Source organism: Eufriesea mexicana, unplaced genomic scaffold (genome assembly GCF_001483705.2).
Source record: "Eufriesea mexicana isolate 0111107269 unplaced genomic scaffold, ASM148370v2 scaffold54, whole genome shotgun sequence".
Lineage (NCBI taxonomy): Eukaryota > Metazoa > Arthropoda > Insecta > Hymenoptera > Apidae > Eufriesea > Eufriesea mexicana.
The window spans coordinates 500-22,311 of record NW_016908236.1 but is presented as its reverse complement, the minus strand read 5'-3'; the positions used below and the strand labels follow the sequence as shown (position 1 = coordinate 22,311).

The window sequence follows — 21,812 nt, the reverse complement described above, 5'->3', positions numbered from 1 at the left end:
ATTTTTATTACACCACTCGGTACTCGATATATGGTATTTAATACTCGAGCAATATTTAATCTCTGCTATTTAACGCTTAGTACTCGATACTCGATATTGAAATATTCGACAGTACTCAGAATTTGGTATCTAATTTAATTCTCAGAAATTTATAACATATCATAATATTTATAAAACAAGGTTAATCGTATATTCGTTTAATGCTCGCGTATAATCAGCATTTCGCGTATAATCAACGTTTCATATTCACCATGCGACTGCGTAAAATTTACCGTGCAGCATCTAAAACCCCAGTGCTCTATACTCGAACCAGAATAAATCCGTTCTATCCTGGAATTACCGTGAGAAATTTCGCTGATTATTACCGGCGAAAACCTGTGTAATGATATTAAACTTCTGCGCGATGTCCATTCGTTAAAGCAAAAATTTCCAAGGACCTCGCGTCGCAGAGCTGGGTACACGCAGAACCCAGGACCCGTGAAGAAACTCACGAGTCAATTAGCAGGCGGCAGAGTCTCCCAGCGTGACTGCGACCGCAAAAAGCGGATGAAAATGCGGAAAAACGAAGGAAAGAAACGACCGTGCACCGTCTGCTTCCCGTCACGATCTTCGAACCATCTTCCAACTGCTAAAAAGATTTCTCCCGATGAATTCGAGAAGAATATAGAGTGTCCCGACCAATGTGACGCTAGGACAAATGCTCTTCCCGATGCGAACACCTGGCCACGATCGAATAGGTAAATCCTACAGACAGAAAGGAGTAAAAGCAACCAGCCAAGGGTCAAGAAGAAAGAACCAGGTTGATACGGTGATTCTGTTCGGGTATATTGAACTTTTTCTCTGGATAGTACTTATATTCGATGGTTTCACGGTTCCTGGGCTACCCACGTTGTGACAGACGTTAAAGTAGCTGTTGGACAGCGATCCTCAGTTTCGTTGCTCCTGTCTATTCATCAGCGTCAACGCGGTGTTCTGACTGTCTGGTACCGTGGTCCTCGAAGTTCTCATGTCGAAGATCTTCTTCAGAGATCGCGGGAACTGGTTGTTCAAGCCTGCGTAGATTATGGGGTTGTAGCAGATGGATGACTTGGCCAGTAGAGCTGGTAGCACCGCCACCGATGCTGACGGCTTCACCTGTAAGATCGATCGAGGAATGTACTCTAGATCGCTGAATTAGTTGGTTGACTTAGGGTCAAATTATTAATGTTGCGTTAAAATTAAAAATCAGTCAAATTATAGAAAATTATGGAATCTGGAATTTGGACTGTCGAAGGTTTTGCATTGTAGACATGGAGCAACTCGAGGCCTGTAAAATTGATGACACTTTTTGCAATAACTTAAAAGAAATCACGCGTAGGTTAATATATTGAATTATTTTACTATCAATCTTCGTAATTTATTTTTGTATAATGCAAAGGGTTAATTAGTATGCCACGTTAGATGAAGCGTTTCTTCCTCGCGTTATTCCTCCATTGTTTAATCAAACACCATAATTTTTAATTTTTAGTAGCATAAAAGGAGTCGAGTTATCAATTACTGTGGAACGAAGAAAATTTGAAGAACAGTGTTTCAAGTGATTGTCAATTTGTTAGGAATCACGTGTGCTCGTGATCACAGGTCTAGATAGCAGTATCAGCTGCGTGACGAAGTTTAATGACCATCGCCATGGCGTTGCACGTGTTAATGACACCTGCTGGTAATAGGAAATTATAACAATACTTTCACTCCGCAGATGTAAATCGTTCACGGTTTACGAACGGACGAAGGTGCATCTTGCATCGCGTGCAACCATGCCGATTTCTGTAGCTTTCTCGGTTTCAACTGATTTTGCGATTAACGACTAAGGCTTCTGAGAATCAGCGGTAGCCCGAATTTCCGCTGCGATACGACTTCGTGCAGTCCAATTCGGATTTTCATCGACTAAATTTCGTAGGATCGTTTGGACTTACGGTGTCGGGGTTGAGGAATATTCAAATGAGGGATAGAAGGTACCTAAACTCACGTACTCACGTTAAAATATTGCGCGGCGAGCGCCAGGGCTGCATATGGCGACCAGGCGAGCAGGAAGGCCATCACCATTAATGCCACCATCTTTGTAATCTTCGCCTCGCGTCTTCCGCTCGCACCTGAATTATAAAGGTTTGCTCTGTTAACGACTGGAACACCGTTTCCTCGAAAATATCAAACGCGATTTAATCGTGACAAGGGCAGAGAGGAAGTCCTAGTAGACCTTTAAAGTCTTTGAACTGTGTATCTGCCACGATTCTTCGTGAAAATTAGGTGCTAATTTATCGACTAATCTCGTGGCTCGATATTGCAATGGAGGAATGATATTTAAAAGTGTGGGAGTCGAAGAATTCTAAAAGAGAGTTGAAGAATTAAACCACGATGATGAAGACGAATTTTCAGAGAGTCGAAATATTTTAAATTCGTATTCGACAGATTTTCGAGACCGCGAAATTTGAGAAACTACTTTCTAATTTTTCATTCCTTTGTTCAATTACCTGCTCTCTTCCTGACTTTCCTTAAAGTCAGAATAATCGCTACGTAACTGCTGGTAATTACTAAGACTGGAACGACCAGGCCAAACAAGAAGAGGAACCCGATGTAGCTGTCGCTTTTGGTAGCAGGATCGTGGACTTCCCATGACACGCTGCAGGACACGTTCCCTGCCTCTGGGCCATAACTACCCCAGCCGAACAATGGCGGCAGGGAGAGGCAAAGCGCGTAGATCCAAACGAAGAATCCTAATATAACTGCATGCCTGTCAAAAGCGGATAATTTATAGGAATGGATGAGACGAGAAATAAAATTACGAGAGACGATCAATTTTCACCCGGCAGTAGTAACTATAATATAGTAACACCGATAGAATAATAATAAACTAAGTTAATGGATGTATAATTTTCTTCGTTATACTATCGTAAAAATGATAAAAGTATTCAATTTACAGCAGATAAGCTTCGAATTGCTATTTATTTACAGCAAAAAGAGGTTTCAATTGCAAAAGGATAATATTTATCACCTAATATACTAGTTATTAGATACTCCAGTTCCTGTTATCCAATTCCCTATATGGGGAATACGATTAATTCCTAGTCCTTTACAGCCCTCATTTCTCTGTTTATACTTTCGCTTCATTTATTTGCAGCAGATAAGCTTCGAATTGCTATTTATTTACAGTGAGAGAAGGTTTTAATTGCAAAAGGATAATGTTTATCACTTAATATACTAGTTACTAGATACTCCAGTTCCTGTTATGCAATTCCCTATACAGGGAATAGATTCATTTCCCAACTTTTTGCAGACTTCGCTTCTTTATTAACGTTTTTGCTTCATCGATAATTCGATGTATCAGTTGCTCATACTGGTTCGTGTTATCCAATTCCCTATATAGGGAATACGATTAATTCCTAGTCCTTTACGGTCCTCATATCTCTGTTTATGTTTCTGCTTCGTTTATTTACGCGTTCGATTCGTTTTGTTCGCATATGCGCTTCGTTTATTCGCATTCCCGATTTATTTATTTGCACGTTTACTACATCGGTGGCAGTTAAAAATTTATGCGGCATAGGATTGCTTTATTTGCGGTCTCCAGCGGAGTTACCGTGATTTGCGGCCACGAAGATTTATTTCCTCGTTTAACCACCGTTGCAGAGACACTTGAAGAAAACCTCTGTGCTCCTTTTTCCATTGCGGAAACAGCCAACTATTCGACCATTCTCCCGATATTTTCTTCGCAATTTTAACGCGAATCCCTCGCCCGTAAATACACCGCTCCTTTCGCCGTTGTTTCTTAATCTAACGACAAAGAGGTCCACACCGAGAAGCAGCCAAAGCACCCAGGCTATCGTTGTTAATCCAGAGTTGATTAAAAATCAGCAAAATCCCTCGAGAACGATTCACGCGCATACTTAATCTCGAACTTATCCCCTGAAATAGTATTCGTAATTACTCCGCGAATTCTTCGTTCCAAACTTCATCAGAATTCATCTTCTTTTTTTTTCAGTCATGCATTTCATCAGCCGCGCGTTTTAAATAATTTAATTATAATAATTTATTCCGTTTAAAAATAAACAGAATAAAATATATATCATATTCCGATGTGGTAGTTTGAATATTAACCCTTTACACTCGGCGACTTTTTCGTTACAAGAAAATAGTAATTCGAAGACTTTCTGCCATAAAGTCGACGATATTTCTAAAACGGTAAATAAGAAGTCGTATGCAAATTAAGACGTAGAATTATTTCACTTCGATATTCTGCGCATCGTTGGGTAATTGTAAATTTGATACATTAATTAACATCCATCTTTAGAATCTGGTTAAATGGCGACCGAGACGCGCCTCTCGAGTGCAAAGGGTAAAAGACGTGTCACGCACGTCGTAATGCTTTTGTCCCAGAATCGCCAACCACGTGGTACACACGTCGTGACGCTTCTCAGCGAGTTACACTGGACCTAGCACGTGCGTCTATGAATTTCTTGCCAGTGCAAGTGGTTAAAGAGGATTAAAGAAATAATTTGGTTTCGTTTACCTGAATTTTCGATTACCTTTACCTAAAAATTTATAAATTAGGTATAGGATGTAGCACTATTTATGAACCTTAATTTATCACGATTAATCAAATGGTAAATAGATGGAAAAATGAAGGAAAAGATCGGTGACAATTGGAAAATTGATTAGGCGTATATCAAGAAGAAAATCGCGAAGTCGAGTAGTCAAAGTTGAATATGGAATTCCTAATCGAAAGTTAACAAATGGTGGTTTAGACGGTGTTAATTCCACTCTCTATTATGAGAATCTTCGTCTACGAATGGATTATCTAATGCTAGTATAGTTGGTAGTGGTAAATAGATGGAAAAATGAAGGAAAAGATTGGTGAAAATTGGAAAATTGATTAGGTGTATCCCAAGAGGAAAATCGCGAAGTCGAGTGGTCAAAGCGAGGTCGTTGACCGTGGAATTCCTAATCAAAAGTTAACAAATGGTAATTTAAACTGTGTTAATTCCACTCTCTATTATGAGAATCTTCATCTACGAATGGATTATCTAATTATTTTACTTGTATATTCCACGCATGATTGGGTAATTGTAAATTTGATACATTAATTAACATCCATCTTTAGAATCCGATGAAATGGCGACTGAAGGGCGCCTCTCGAGTGCAAAGGGTTAAAAATATCGTCGACCCTACGAAAGTCTTCGAATTTCTATTTTTCTATAACGAAAAAATCCTCGAGTGCAAAGGGTTAAAGACTCCAGTTTTGTCGCTATTTCATCCGAGACATCGAACATTCCGTTTTCGTCCACCGAGGACTCGACGAATGCGAAATTTCACAAATTACAAAGGTGAAACTTCGTTATGAACTCTCGCGAACAGTTCTGAACCTCCTCGCAATTTTATAACGAAACTGTTACAAAAATGTTCTCTTTTCCGCCCTGTGGACTTGGATAGAAAGTTGCCTCAGCCATCGTTCCGACGCTTCAGCGTAACTTCAAAAGTTCCAAACTCTGAGGATAGTTATTTATCGGCTTGTCTTTTTCCTCGAAATGTTCACGAATTAGTAATTACCGAGAGCTTTCTTTAGTCGAATGGATCTTAAATGGATCGCGAATTTCCGCTCGCTTTCACAGATCTTGCGAATCCCTCGTTGCTTCCTCGTCATTCTGCGATTAAAATTCTACAATTTTTATGCTCCGAATCGTTCGTCCTGATTGTATAGAATAGTATATATAGTATTATATAGTGTTACTTATTAAAGGATAGTGTTATCTATATAATATGACATATGATAGTATATAACATATATCACAAATAAATAAATAAATAAATCACATAGCTTCTTGAGATTTGCAGTTCATAGATCGGGTACCCCGATGCATTTTACTGACCATGATTATGGACCTATTTTGAACAAATTGAATCTCATCTCGTTAGCATCTAGGAGGACAGTTATTGACTTCCTTTTTCTTTACAAAATTTTAAATGGCGTGATTAAATGTCCTTCTTTACTTAACACTAGGTTTACGGACGCTATCTGTATACCTATTTCTAAGGACACCTGTCAAATTGACAAGTAAAGGAAACCACGTGCCTTTTTTTAAGTAGTTAAAAAATTTAGTAGATGAGTTTAATTTAAAAACAAGTATATATTATATTAACAGTCTTAATATAATAAATTAACTAAATCTATTACCATCGTATAATTGGAGCAACCCTTCCGTCAAATTCACGGGTTTCGTAAATCTAGTGTTAATGATATAAACCTTCATGTACCTCAAAGAGCATTTAGAACATCGCGTACATTCTGGCCTGTCTGTTACAAACCACGATCCTCAAATACCGATCCTACATGTCGAATCACTTCCTTAGCAAATAATAATCATCAAGCAATTGCACTTTTTGATGTTTCTCTGGATGTTTGCCTTCGTTCTATTTTAACACTAAAACTACCGATCTTTAATGGGTACCTAACTATAACGTGCACGGATTATAGTAATTTCAGCGGTACGATGAATATAAGTGAATATATTGATTACAGTTCTTTCTTAATACGAGTTGATACCAATTTTATTGTTAAAGCAGGTGTACGTGTTCGGTGATTGCAAAAAGGAAAATTCTGGGACCAGTCATTTTCACTGGGTTGGTAATTCTAGTGTTAAGAAACTTGTAAACTCCGTATACGTTCATTCTCTTTGTATTCTAATGGGTTTTTCTGTTTAATATATAAATAAATAAATAAATAAATAAATAAATAAATAAATAAATCCCATTCTTTAACTTAAAGGAAGACAAACTGGTCCACTGGAGTTTCAGCGAGCCTCTTCTGTAAAATTCATCGCCAGGCGCACGATGGCTGTTCACTTTCTCGAAAAGGTAAATGACTTTGCTCCATAATTCATTATATCGCGAGGAAACGGCACGAATGATGGCAAATTGCCAGGTAAATTTTCATTGCACCGTTTTTCGTTACGTTTCAATCGATGCGAGCGATCGGCGCTGCTCTCGCGAGCATTTCGACCGATTCTTTCTGCGCGAGTCTCGCACGCGATATGTCTCACCGTGTAATTAGATAGCAGAGGGAAGGAAAATAACGCGAGCCGCACAGAATCGAGTGTTACGATCCATTTCTTCCGTAATTGTTTCGCGCACGTGCGTCGCGACGAGCCGAGATTTTCGGAGCGGAACGCGCGTCGCTCTGTTCAGTCCGCTGATCGGTCAATAGAACCGAGAGAACCTTTCTTCTTCTCGACTGAATGGCTCTTTCGAAATATCGTTTTAAAACGAAGTAAAAGAAAATCGAACGTTCTCACCTTATGGACAAGGCTTTCATCGGCCTGGCCACCAGCAGCCACCTCTCCACCGCCATCACTGTTAAATTCCCGATACTGGCGAACCCCAGAGTGGACATGAACCAGGCATACCTTGAGAACAGACGTCGTTTCGACGATATTAGGTATTTTGGATAAAGACAATGGCGAGAAGGTAAGAAAATTAAATTCCTCCAGTCGAAATGAGGAATACTGTATTATCGTATCGAATGTAAATTTGTCTTTGTTAACCACTTGCGATGGCAAGAAATTCACAGATGCATGTGCCAGAATTGTCCAGTATTTCTGTAACAATTACCTAACGACGTGTATACCACGTCGTTGGCAATTCTGTGACAAAAGCATTACGACGTGCCTGACACGTCTTTCCAGCGCAAGCGGTTAAAGGGATTATAACAAATGAAATTGCAAAGGAATAGTGGTCGATGGAAACGGTGGAAAAATTGTATAGATCTTTATTGAACGGGCAAACTACTAGAACTGGCCTGTTTAGGGTCACGCAGGTCACAGGACGTCTCCAGAAAACAGGAAACAAAAAGCAAAACGCAGGAGAAGGGATCGCCCCCACATTTAATTTTACTACAATAGTTTTAATTATGAAATTGGTCTAAGCGAAAAGTATTGTTGATGTAATATTATTTATTTTCTGCTGCAGCCATTTGTATTATCGATTGCTCTGATTGAAACCTGGGAAAATAAATTTCTTCTATGAACTATCGCAATTATTCGCTGGAATTATTTAATATCGAATTTTTGAAATTCTTTATATTAGATTTCTTTTTAAGCTATAGTTACATTGATTTATGCTATCCAATCATTTTTAGCTAGGATATAAAGTTTACTTCGTTATTTAATTTTACTACAACAGTTTTAATTATGAAATTGGACTTAACGAAAAGTATAGTTAATATGATATTATTTATTTTTTGCTGCAGCCATTTGTGTTATCGATTACTCTGATTGAAACCTGGGAAAATAAATTTCTTCTGTGAACTATCGCAATTATTCGCTGGAATTATTTAATATCGAATTTTTGAAATTCTTTATATTAGATTTCTTTTTAAGCTATAGTTACATTGATTTATGCTATCCAATTATTTTTAGCTTCATTAAAAATATTCTAATTATTCTTGAATTTTTTTGATATTAAAATTTTTGATGTCTTTAACCTCGATTTCCTTTGAGCTGCGTTTACGTTAATTTTTATTCGAGATATTTGATTTTTCCGCAATTTCTTTTGTAGTTGGAGAGGACGTCATACACCCTCGTTGTTGCTGGTCTCTCAAAAGGATCCTGGATGGTTCATTGAATATTTAAACGGCGGTAAACCATGAAACTCCACTTTACGGTAGGAAAGCCGCACTCGGTACACTTTCTCTTAATTTCGTCGCTTCGAAGCGATATTTTACGGCTTGAAAGAGACACAGAGATTTTTACGTTTCAGTTTCGGATCGTTACGACGACGCCTGACCATTCTGCGAATTTCAAGGAATTACGAGCTCCTGTAATAATTTTGCTTCTCATTAGCGCTACTAGATCCGTTTAAATCAACTTTAGGGTTCCTGTACATTGAAAAGTTGCACTGTCACGACAGGAAGGGAAAAAATAGGTAGAAATTTCGTGGTAATCAATGAAAAAAGAAAAAAAAAAGAAAAATAGATTAAAATTCTATCAAAATTGTGAATGGTAAGAAAACAGTATTTATATAAAAATATCGTATGCCCTAGATTAAAATATAGCAAGCATAAATAAACATACATTGAGAGAAAAATTATTTTTAAAAAATCGATTAAATATCCAACCGTCCAAAAATATAAAGCCAAATAAAAGAAAGCGAAGTAGAGTAATCGATAGTACAAGAGGACCCCAGTTGCTCAAATTAGAAGTTAACCCTTTGCACTCGAGAAGCGTCCTTCAGTCACCATTTGATAAAATTTCGATCATTAATATTAATTAATATGTCAAATTTAAGATAATGTAACGGTGTGAGAGGTATCGAAATCAAATAATTCTACGTGTTAATTATTATAGATTTTTTATCTACTACTGAAAAAAATATTGTCAGCTCTATAGTAGAAAATCTTTGAACTCCTATCCTTTTTAGTCAAAAAATCGTCGAGTGCAAAGGGTTAAACGCATAATCCCCAAATAATTGAATAAAAACAAGGAAAAAGAAAATATTCGAGGCAAAAACAGGCATCGAAAAAATGATGAAAAAAGGAACGATTAAATATCGAATAATCGAAACAGAGAAATGCAAGATAAAATTGGGCAGGACGAAAGGGAAGTAGAGCAATCGATAGTACAAAAGAACCGCAGTTAGCCAAATTAAAAATTAAACACGCGATTCCCGAATTTAAACCATTCCCAAATAATTACACGAAAACAAATAGAAGAAGATATACGTGATAGAAACAGACACCGATTGACGAAAAAATTGTCGAAGAGGGAACGATCGAACATCAAATTGTCCAAAAGGAAGAGGAAGTCAAGAGAAAATTGGGGAAGAAGAAAAAGAAGTGGAGCAATCGAAAGTACAAGAGAAGCCGAGTTACTCGAACTGAAAATACGACCGAGCAGTGGTGTTTTCGAGGCAGAAAAGGCGGCGACGACATTGGTGAGACAAAAGTAGAACAGGAAGGGGATAGTTGTCAAGCTGGAGGCAAGGTGAAGCGACCAGGTGAGCAAACAGAAATCGAAAACGTGGATGGACGAGGCCGAGAGCAGACACGTTTGCTCAGGGACAAGTTATCTACACATTCCACTGGTAACGTTCAAACGAAAGGGCTAAACGTTCATAGGATTCCTGTTAGCGTGATTACGCTTAACGAACCGCATCTTTATCGGTGCGAGTTCTTCGACGATAATTAAATCGATAATGACCGCTGATATATCGGATCAAGGAATTCTCTATACGCGAGATTGCATTCGACGAGCGAGAGAAGACGTATTTAACAAAATGGCACTCGGTATTCCTGACTCGTGTGACTGAACCTGAGCTGCAGGAATCGCTCCTCGAGCGAAGAAGATGTAATCGTTACAGAGAAATTTCAACATTTAGGCGCTTTTCGGGGATAAATGGTCGGCTCAAATGGGATTAACACGTTGGCTGCCGCGCGAATTTTACATGACTTGCCCAAGGCGCCAAAATGAATTTTTCATTATGCGATGCATATTGTGTTGAAATATTATTTACAGCAGATAAGTTTAGTTGTATAAACTTGTTTTATGCATTTTTCGTGGCATCAGTTTCTCCAAAGCATTACAGAAACAATGGTATTATTTAGAAATTTATAAGTATCGATGTTTACCCTAATTATGTATTTTAACTATTGGTCGTGTCGCCGGTCACCGGTGGCCCCCACGGCGCTGTAACCAAGTCGAGTGCCGGTCACCGGTGACCCCCACGGCAGTCAACGTGTTAAAATTCATTCAGGTGATTTGTTAGGAAGTGAAGAGAACAGTTAGTCACTGATTAACTTGCGGTTAGTATCTCTGCATGAGAAGCTTCCACAGAAAATGGTACTTCAACGCGTTCACTGCTGGCATGCAAACAAATGACAAATTTAATAATCGATATATACGTGGTATCGCATAATAATAAGCTTGGGTTTGGCTCGAGCGTATTATCTAGAGTGCGTGCGGAAGGATGAATGACTGTGCGTTAGGATCGTGTGGACGGGATGTTTATGGATGTATCGGTTGCAAGTGAAGAATGTCTCTAGGAATGCGTCTATTGGAAGTGTTTGGGCTACGTGACCCACTGAGGGCAAAGCTGTAAGGAGTGCGTGGGAAAAGCGTGATTGGGAAAGAGAGCATGGGTATGAAAGAGGATAGAGTGTATGGTTTTAAATAAGGATGCATGGGTGTGAAGCGGACAGTTCTTGTGTAGAGTTTTAAGGAAGAGTCCTTGGGAAGAGTGATTGGAAGAGAGTTGTATTTTAGTTGAAATAGTCGAGTTGTAATTGTGTTGTTAAGTTGTAGTTGTAGTTGATCTATCTATATTCGTATGCTTAATCGTCACCACATATTATATTATTATTTTTATCACTAATAAATAGTTAGTATTATTTAACCACCATCCATGTCTCTACATATATATAAAATAATATATAAGATACTTAAAATACATTTTTAATGTACCAAGAAAAGTAAAACGCGACATTAGTACGATTATTAGTGTCATTATGCGATTATTAATACATGTCTCTGTTACGACGAAGAACGAAAGATAATGAATGTTAAACGATGATTCAAAATTTGACAAAATAGACCATCGTTGGAAATTACGAGAGGCACATGGAAGAATACTTTGAAAAGACTTATTTCAAAATTTAGGAGCAGAATGGAGAATAAAATCCTGAACAATTCACTCGCGAAACGTTCCCAGGCAATTAAATATTAGCTTTGAATTGTTGCAAACAAATGACAGATTCTTGCAAATGAATTTCCTCGAATTTTAGTTGATGAATTAATTAAGCTCTTAAGGGACGTGGAATAAAAGGATGCAGAGAAGGCTTGGTTTTGTTGACCGTATTTCAACTGTTCCATTTCTGCGAAAAATGTCTCCTTTCAACTGGAGCTTTAATAGTCACGTCCGTTGCTTTCGAAACTCGTTATTAAGAAAAAACAGAGGAAAATAAAGGAAAAAATATAATTCGTGCACACGTGTATCGCAGAATCGCCAGACTCGCGGCGAAGAATCCGATTTTCATTTCTTACCAACGATCTCTATCGAGGCAGTTTACAAGGAATCGTGTCATCCATGGACATTTCGATGAGAAATTTCACCTTGTTGCATGAATAGAAGACATATTGTGCGTAAACAAATTCCACAAATCGCAGTGTCGTAACGCGAGTTTAATTTATAAAACATTTTCCTATTTTCCTATTTTCCTGCGATTGTACGCGGATTTCTATTGGAAGAAATTCTTCCTGACATAATTTTGCGAGGTATTCCGTGAAATATTTTACGCGATATTCAGTCGTTCCTTCTACTACTTTTCTTCCTTCTTTCGCTAAAAATCCATTCTCGGATTTGTTTAAAATAAAAATCTTTGTCTTTGCAGGTTCTTTCGTTACGGAATTATTCGAATAGAGTATGGTATACGACACGAGCGATATTATTTGTTACGACAAATCATGAAAACGACAAGAAACGAAGTTTCAACGTTCCTGTACAACCATTAATTCCCAGCAGAAACGACGAGTCGTGTTCCCTTCAATTCGCCAGAGTTAACCGCTTCGTACGGCGGGAAAAAGGTTACCATCATCCCAGGTTCAATTATTATCTATCACGGGAAACCACGGTGTAACATAGTGGTCGTGACGAAAGCTGGAGAAGGAAGGAAACAGCGGAGAGATCATGTTCTTCCAGGGTGAAAGGAAAACCGCGTTACGATTGTTGTTTCTAGGAGAAATTTTGGCACGATTTCGATAAATAAGTAATAAGTTATACCAGAGACACACTTTGTAGCCCCAGTACCATCCACCTGTGATGGCGGAAACCATAGCGACTGGATTTCCAAACGCGGCCACCATGAAGTCACCGACCTGAAAGAAATTATCCTTCGATTACACGTTTGGAATTTTTACCGAGAAAAAATATGATCAAATAACATTTCTATCAATGTCCAGTCATGTAATATTATATTATGCCTTTGTTCTCCAAGATATAATGGACAATTAATTGAAAATGTGATGTATACATTATTATTTTCATTGAAACGCTTTTGCTTCTTCAAAGGAAAATAATATTGCACAAACAAATTTCTAGAAATATTTTGTAACGTTATAATTTAATAACAACTTATCTAGAACCTCTCCCAGAGGATCCAACTAATTTGTAACACGGTAATTATATAAAATCTGACATAGGATAATTTCAACGAGGACTCAATTACCTTACAGTACAACAATTTAATACAATTTCACGTAGAATGTCTTTGAAAAAGATCCAAATATTTTAGATCACGATATAATTGAATAAAAATCAAGATAAAATGTCTTCAAAGGAAATAAAACTATTTTACAGCACGGTAACTTAATAAAAGTTAAATATGAAATATCTTCAAGGGAAACCAGCTATTACCGTTCTACTTCAACTTTTAGTTTCTGTCCTTGTATATTTATACACAGCTCCTTGCTCGTGTGATAAAATTTATTTATCGAAAAGACATTCGCATCATCAATCCGTATTGAAGAAGCAAGCGTGGATCATGCGATGGCGATTGCCGTTTTAATGGACGCGAAAACACCATAAATTTCAAGCGCGTTGTTCACTGAACTAGGCGGTTCTCTGGCCAAATTCTTTCTGGCACAGTGAAAGAAAAACGAAAAAGAGAAATACACAATGAAAATATAATAGAAGAAACGAAATTCGTCAGAAGCTAGCATTTCTGACTTTTCCTCCAATCTCGAATTCGCCAACGCGGTGAAAACATTGTGGGCAAAATTAAATGCAAACAAAATAGAAACGAGGAACGTTATTAAAAAATGGATCAACACAATTGACAGAGAAATATCGTTTTTGTTGTGCCTTTTACAAATGGTCTATCACATTTCCCTATTTTTTAATTAAAAACTTTCCTATTTTTTTGTCTTGTTTTGTGGCTCCATTCAACGAATAATTGCACGATAAAAAAGACACGAGAGGAGATTAGTGCTGAAAGAACCGCACCGAATCTAAAGTATGATAACAGAGAAATTGATTTTGTAGGTTGTAACCATTATTGAATTAACGAGAATATTATGCAAACCGAGTTTGGTGAATTAATTACTGAATCAAGTGGTTCTCTTATGGTGGAGGAAAATGCGAAGCTTTTTCACATGTGATTTTCAGTGCAATGTGCACTTAAATGTAATGTACGTGTGTGAGAGTAATTCAAGCGGTATGGTGAAAATAAACGTGTACAGATAATTACATTTCCACCTCAATGAAAGTTAGCATTAGTTGTATGCAGTACAGCCATATGCTTTCAGTCACTGCAAAAACAATATGTCTGAAACCAGTCATTTCAGCTGTTATTACATATAGCAACCAGTAATTTCAGTGTTAAATTGTACACATCAATTTTCCTAATTTCATTAATAAAACTATTACGTACAATTGCCACGAATGGCAAATTCTATATTTCAATTCTTTGCTTCAGTACTAACTACTGTAATGAGATATAAAATGCTTTTGCCATGTCGCTCTGTTATATCTGTGACTGTTGCAGATTATTTATTTCTTGTACAAATATGAAGCACTCATGCAGACGATGCAAAGTAGCATTGTGGATAAAGTAGAATAGCTCTGTTGGGATTTACCCAGTCCCTTATACTTCTTTATTTATGAAAATTGCAGACCAGTTACCAGGGCCACTAACTCATCTCGTATTATTTTTCTTTAAATAAGCTTTAAATAAAGAAAAATAATAATAAAATAATAGGAATAAAATAAGATAAAAAATATATTAATTTTCTTTTCTTTTCATCTTGTTTAGAGCAACGAACGAATAAATGAACTATCATAGGCGTAAGTGCTTCGGGGATTTCATGACGGGTTTCGACATCGAAGTGACTTAAGTTATTCATATCCTGTCGAAATTTGGCACAGTCTAATCCTCCTGGAAACCTAATTTGACCTGGTTCGCAAATAACTAGAAATATACTCATGATCAAATTCGGGATGAGTTTAACGAGGTCCGATTTGAAACTTAGCACAATTCTGCATTCGAGTTCGCGTTTGTTGAAATCGTACAAAAAAGAAATTCTAATTTACATCCTATTTAAGTTTAAGCTTGAGTTCAACAATCGAACATAATTCATTGGAAAATTAAAGAAGTAGAATAAAATTTGCTTGAAGTACCATTGGATGCCTTATAACATCCTAGGATATTTCTCGAGCTTCGATCCTTTAAAGTCAAACTTCTCTCTCGAGGACAATTCTTTCGTGCAAAAGTTTCAACAGTTTATCAGCATGCTGCTTTGAGGTGAATTTGCATTTCCAACAGAAAAGAATTTCTTTTCGTCGCCTTCGTTGCTCGAGCATACGCGTCCCCTTCTCTCTCTATAATTCCTCGAATTACAGCCTTTCATCCCTTTCTCACCCCCCATGAATGCGAACCAATGGCTCGTTAATAACTAGTAGTATTAGTCGAGACTTTAGATATAAGTTCTGGAATGTTGCAAACTGCGATAGGTCCATCGCTGAATTGTTTCCTGCCTTAATGATCCTTTTAGTGTGCAGGGATATAAGGAATACTTCTGTGCTTGAACGAAGAATTAAATGTAAAATTTACTTTTATCAGAATAAAATAAAACTTGAACAAATGTCCCTTACTTGTTAGATTAATCCTAGAAATTGATCTGGTTTTCTCAGTTAAGTTTCATTGATAAATCTGTAACAGGATTCAGTGTGAATGAAAATTTTAATGAAATTGAACAGAAATTTGGAAAATACTCCCATCTAAATTACTTTCTATAGTTTCAATCACAATTTTCCCATAATTTTAATTAAACAAATGAATTCTAGTGGAAAGTCTGTTAATTAGAATTCTTTATCAATTACATTTTCGTCGATTAATGGGAGAGGAAATTTCAGAATAATAATCAAAGTCTTATAGTCTTCTGGAGAGGAAGGATGTTAACGTATGATTCGCGTAACTCTCTACACAGTTTGCTCTATTCTGTGCGACACGAAAGGGTTGCATAGTAAGCGGCTTATCTCGCATAAATTATGCACATTTGCGAACCTTAACATTTTCAACGCGTATTACACGAGATTCCACGTACCTTCGGAAACTTGTATCCTCTCGAATTCTTAAATTAAATTCAACCGAGTCACCGGTGAGGATCGTTAAAAACTTTCGCAATCCCTCGTGCAACTGCTGACAAAGTCTCGTTTCTTTCCACACCATATCCACCTGAACACTTTCGTATGAAATTATACTTTTCCCATTAGCTCTCCGCGCTGCAAAACTGTACAATCGATACTCGATAACGTAAAACCATTTACTCTTTTATTAAATCAAGCTCTATATTTGATTATTTGGTCTTGCTTTATATTAGACAGGTAGAAAACGATTAATGATAATTGAAAATATAATTGCTCTCTTTTAATAAAATAAATGTGTCCAAAGCTCTTCCCTTATTGAAGATACGAGTAATTAATGAAAAAGATTCAATAAGACAGTAATTCAATTAGTCAATGTCCAACAGAGGTCGACGAATTTTTTAAACAAATTTACATAAGTTTATATTTGACCATAAGGCAATTAAAAAATTGTAAAACAATATAGATTTCAAAAACCCTTATCTTTTACCAGTCTCCCGCAGCAACTCAGGGGACCAGCACGAAAAATCGCATAAAATCGTCGAGTATCGCTTGAAGAATTAGTATGCGATCACTTACAACGAGATTAACCAGGATCACGTTCACAGGAGTCCAGAGTAACTGCGCGTCCTTGACGATCACCACCGCTACCAGGAGATTCATGGTGAACCCGAAGAATCCGATAAATCCCAACGCGATCGCGGCACCCACGTAAACCACTGGACTGACTTGATCCTCGTAAACGACATCATCCACGGTGCTATGGTTCAAAGACATTCTTCTCTTTTCTTTTCTATTTTCTTCTTACTTTGCACTTGTCCTTTAGCACCGATTCGAGAATGAACGAAAAAGGAAGAAAGGCAACAGAAAGGTGCACCACGTGTTGGTTGACCACGTTGACCATTCCACAAACCGTGTTCCTCTTTTGACGACACTCAAAAGCAGACTGCATGCATCAATCAAAAGCAATATGACGAAGTTTTAAACTCTACCTACCCTTATATAAAGCTCGGGTGAAACTACCCTCTTTCCTCCGGCTGCACGTAGTCTCTACCAGTCACCGCTGCCGGCTAAAACCAACCCTCTCGCCGACAGAGAAACAGCATGCGCGAGACCATGGCACTGTGGGACCCCTGTCCACCCCCTCGCGGCCGTCGTGATTCCATTAGAAGGAAATCAACGGCCACATGGTCATACTGTTTATAAACCTTGGAATACTCGGTCCACTCAATTGCTTTGGGAATAAAGATATTGCCTCTCAAGGACACGTGTATGGTGGTGACTTAGAAAATAGGCCAGGAAATAGGCGGAAATCCGATTAGAGGTGAAGTCATGAAGTCTTAAGGGTTGATGCTGGAATTAAATTAGTTTGGATATTATAGATATTAGTTTTGAAATTAGGATTATAGAGGAAATTCGTTAGAAATTCTTCAATATTATTTTCTTGCTATTGATTTCGTACACAGTTTTTGTGTGTTTCAATTAGGTATTGATTTTGAAAGATATTAAACCGTTGTTTGTCGTTGAGTAAAACGGTTTATAAAACCAATTAACGCTATCGAGAAACGTACTCATTACTCGTGGATTATTGCGAGGACCAGTCCTTTGATGGGTGTGCAACTTGCGTTAAATAAATGGGTTTGATGAAGGATTACCCTCTAACTAAGTGGCACGGTATGGATTTTTCTCTGGTGGATGAAAGTTACGTCACGCTGTGATTGGTAAAAAAGTTTACGGTATGCTTGTGTGATGATCTCTTGTTTAGGATAAATTAAGAAATTATGAAATTATGAAAAAAGAAAATCATCGCGCTAAAGATAAAGAATGTTTTTTCCAGTTTTTATAAACAACAGATATTAATCTTTATTTGACTGGATCATTTTGACAATGCTTTTGTAGTAGCAATTTTTATGTATTTAAATTATAACTTACAATATAAAAGATATCTTTAAGACTATCGAGTCAATTTACATATCTTCTGTGTCACTGTCTGAATCTTCTGCCATTGCTTGTTTCGCTTTCGCCTCGGCGTCAGCTTTTATACTTGCCGGTATGCGTTCGTGTTTTCCATTTGTGTGTTTACCAACCCAGCTCATTTCAAGTTCGAACTGCTTATCTTTTAATTCATCGTGAACAAGATAGATTATACGCGCTGCTTCTTTCACTAAATCTTGACACGTCATCTCTGATAATTTCAACTTTTCAATTTCCGTTTTTGCTGATTGTTTTGCTTTACCTGTACAATATTTTTGAGTAAGTATCGATATATATTGAAGATTGAAGAAGAATATTATTAAATTACATAAATCGATTCTCACCAACAGCACATCCATAATATCCATATGAAACTCCAGATGGGTCAATCATATACATACTTGGACCATGGTGTTCATATGCACCAAGAATTACAGAACAGCCATAAGGCCTAACTGACGAATATAAAGTATAAGCATGCATGTACATAGAAACTTTGTCGTTTAAGTATCTCAGTGGTATTCCAATTCCATATTGGTTCTTATAGCTAGCAGCTTCGGATCTAGCAATCTGTACAATTTGTCTGGCATCGGAGATCAAACCAGAAACTGCCATACCAACATGTTGGTCTACGTTAAATATTCTTTTATTTGTACCAAATTCATAGAGCTTCGAAGTAACTATCTTTTCTACGGCAAATACAATGCCATCCTTTCCTCTTAATCCTATGACTGTTCTGTAACCAAAACCAAATAATTTTCAAATAAATATGTGGAATTACAATAAGAGTCAAGAAATTGCTGAAAACTCTTTGAGGATGTGTAATCAGAGTAGGTAAGTAAATTTAAAAATAAAATGTGTTAATTAATTAAAATTAATTTTCTACTCACCCTCCGTTCTCGACGGCTTTTTGTGCATATTCTACTTGAAACACACGTCCGTCCGGTGAAAATTGAGAAGCAGACAAGTCATACTAAAAATTGCAAGGAGGTTAAGTTTTATCATTGCTTACAATTAATGGTATTTTTCACTTTTAGTTTAATAAAACATTATATACTTACTCCTGTGCCTATGGAACTCATGTCTCCACTTTATTGTAAATATAAATACTGCAATATTAATACAGATAAAAATTGTTTATACACTCAACGGCGTGAATAGGCGAAAAATCAAAACTTGATCGTCAGCGCTGTTTGCCTCGGTGGGTTAGGTTAGATGTCATGCAATCGATCTGACATCTCACGGTGTTTGTCGAAGCTTTCAGTAGTTTCAAACATTCGTAAGAGTGACATGTGGTTCCTTTAATGTAAAAACAAAATAAAATTGAAAAAGGCAGGTAGAATAAAGTTCAACATATTAATTAAACGTCTCGTTACATTTATGAAAAAGTATCTGTCACCAGATACTATATATTTTACTTTCAATAAGAATTATTATTTCTAGAAAGAAAATACTACAAAACATTAAGATAACGGAAAATGTATGAATTTTAAACTCAGAAGTAGGAATGCTAATAATATTTGAAAAGAGAGGTGGAAAAAGAAAACAGGTAATAAAAATTTTAGTATAATAGAATGTAAATGTATGTAGAAATAGGTTAGAAAAGACAACGTAATCAATACTGTCTGTAGCTTCATTGGTAGAATAGTCACTTCATAAATTGGCGGACGTTCGATCAAATCCTTCTCGCCCTGATAAAATTTTATTTTTTATACTGTTACAAATTTTTTTTTTTAGAATTATAAAACAAAATCCACATGTATTGGTAATTGAAGCGTAGGATTTTTTAATTTAAAAAATAACGAACTAGCTTAAAAATCAATTAAAAAACATTAAAAGTTGTTTGTCTCTCATCCAAGGTAAGAGTAATAAAATCTATTTAGAATATTGAAATAAATTAAGAATAATAAAAATAAAAAATGGGACGTTATATTTATATATAAATAATACGTGTAAAAGAACAACAAATAATTCATATGAGCATAATTTATTCCTGGAAGTATTCGCTAATTACAAACTTATAATAAAGACTGCTCAAAATTAATTCAGGTGAGTTCTTGTGATCATTTGTTCTCTTCTTTCAAAAAATTCTTAATATTCTCCTTTTTGCAGGTATATTGAGGTGGACAGCCATCCGTAATCCCATGTTCAATGGCTTTCCTGAATTCCGCCATTGTTTCTTCGTACTTTCCTTCAATTGGCGAAGCCCTGGTAAACATTATATTCAACTAGTAAAAACTGTCACTTTATTCTCAAAAAACAAAAAACAGAAGAAAAAGAAAAGAGAACAAAAATGAAAAGGAGAGTTAAGAAATAGTGCTAGCATACAACTTACAAAATTCATAATTTACTTAAAACTACGTACTGGGGTAACAATTTCATCGTTTCGATAATCATTTCAGCAGCTCCTAGGTACTCTTTAGCAACATGAGGTTCCTCGCAAGCTGCTCTATACAGACAAGTATCTCCCATTAAGTATCCCAGTGCCAATGTAATCTCTCCTTCGGACACCACGTTTTCTGCAAATAAATTCTCCCTTTAAATACTTGACAATTTATTTCAGTCTTAATAATAATTTCTAACAAAGAAACCTTCTTCTAGTTCTCGCCCTTTGTAGCCATGGTGTCCCAAATATCCCGCTCCAAATACGACTGCTTTTAAGACCAAAAGCAGTAACAAATTTGACAAATTCAGGTTCAACACCTACAACAGTTGCATCGTTCAAAATCAATACTTCGTTTGATTTTATCTTCAAATTTATTCCACAGCTTTTGCTAATTATATTCGCACAATTTCTTCATTCTTCGAGCAAATTTCCCATAACGTCGATAAGCAATCGTTGTACATATCATTTACCTGGCTACTAGTCGAAGATCTTTGCACAAGCTCCTTTGCTAGTTCCATCAACATAGAACCAGCCTGTCTCTTATTACTCGTTTCCTTGAAAAATTCACGATTGCCATCTGCATTTCTTGCGAGAACCCCATAAATCAGCAACCCCAACGTAACGAGAATCTTCACATTCGACATCATCTTCTATCGAGTCAGCTCGATCTTCACTGTGAATAACAAACTGACTTCCTCGTTCGAATTAAACTCAAAATTTTGCACGATAGGCACAAGCGAAATTATCCATTGTATCCTATGAATGATGTTTTACGAATATCGAATAGATTCGCGTCTCTGTGCAGACACGATGAAGCAAAGTGACGTTACAGTGAACGAGGGCTGTGATTTTTATAAGCCTACGTTTTGCCATGCCAGCAAACCGTAAAGCCCCTTCGTTCTTATCCATGTGCATCAAGGCAGACGTTGGTCGACGTCTCCCTGTTTTCTCCCATTGTGACGCTTTTCCATGGAGTATTGTTAATAGCGTTTATTAGCTAGATTGCCCGCAGACTTTCTTTCGCCGACGTTGACGGAAATAAGCGGTGAAAGCATTGGGACTTTTACTTAATGCAATAGCGGCCATTGGTCAACTATGCTGGTATGTACTCCTATAGTTTTTAGTTTATAGTTTAATATATACTCTTGGGTGCAGATGAGACTTTGATTTGAGAATATTTATTTTTACTTGCAGGTTTGCTTTCGTTAATTGGACAAAGGGTGAAGTTTTGGTAGACGAAGCGAACAAATTGGTCACAACGCAAATTTATAATACAAGTGGAAAAATTACAAAATTAGAA

At 36.8% G+C, this 21,812-nt stretch overlaps 3 protein-coding genes across 3 annotated transcripts; all 3 read right to left on the bottom strand.

Annotated features, from left to right (window-relative positions):
• Positions 1-927: 927 nt before the first annotated feature.
• LOC108554605 (pinopsin) lies at positions 928-16,929 on the bottom strand. The gene is made up of 6 exons (XM_017909940.1): positions 16,732-16,929; positions 12,793-12,887; positions 7,317-7,427; positions 2,505-2,764; positions 2,011-2,126; positions 928-1,134 (listed from the first exon to the last, which is right to left on the bottom strand). The coding sequence occupies exons 1-6, from the start codon at positions 16,927-16,929 to the stop codon at positions 928-930; spliced, it is 987 nt and encodes a 328-aa protein (XP_017765429.1).
• Positions 16,930-17,989: 1,060 nt separating this feature from the next.
• Positions 17,990-19,306, bottom strand: Prosalpha7 (proteasome alpha7 subunit). The gene is made up of 4 exons (XM_017910104.1): positions 19,188-19,306; positions 19,017-19,099; positions 18,471-18,862; positions 17,990-18,388 (listed from the first exon to the last, which is right to left on the bottom strand). Exons 1-4 carry the CDS (start codon positions 19,206-19,208, stop codon positions 18,120-18,122), a joined length of 765 nt encoding a protein of 254 aa, XP_017765593.1. The 5' UTR covers positions 19,209-19,306; the 3' UTR covers positions 17,990-18,119.
• Positions 19,307-20,189: 883 nt separating this feature from the next.
• On the bottom strand, positions 20,190-21,159 carry LOC108554594 (uncharacterized). Its single transcript, XM_017909928.1, has 4 exons — positions 20,983-21,159; positions 20,718-20,829; positions 20,492-20,645; positions 20,190-20,334 (listed from the first exon to the last, which is right to left on the bottom strand). Exons 1-4 carry the CDS (start codon positions 21,157-21,159, stop codon positions 20,190-20,192), a joined length of 588 nt encoding a protein of 195 aa, XP_017765417.1.
• Positions 21,160-21,812: the final 653 nt, after the last annotated feature.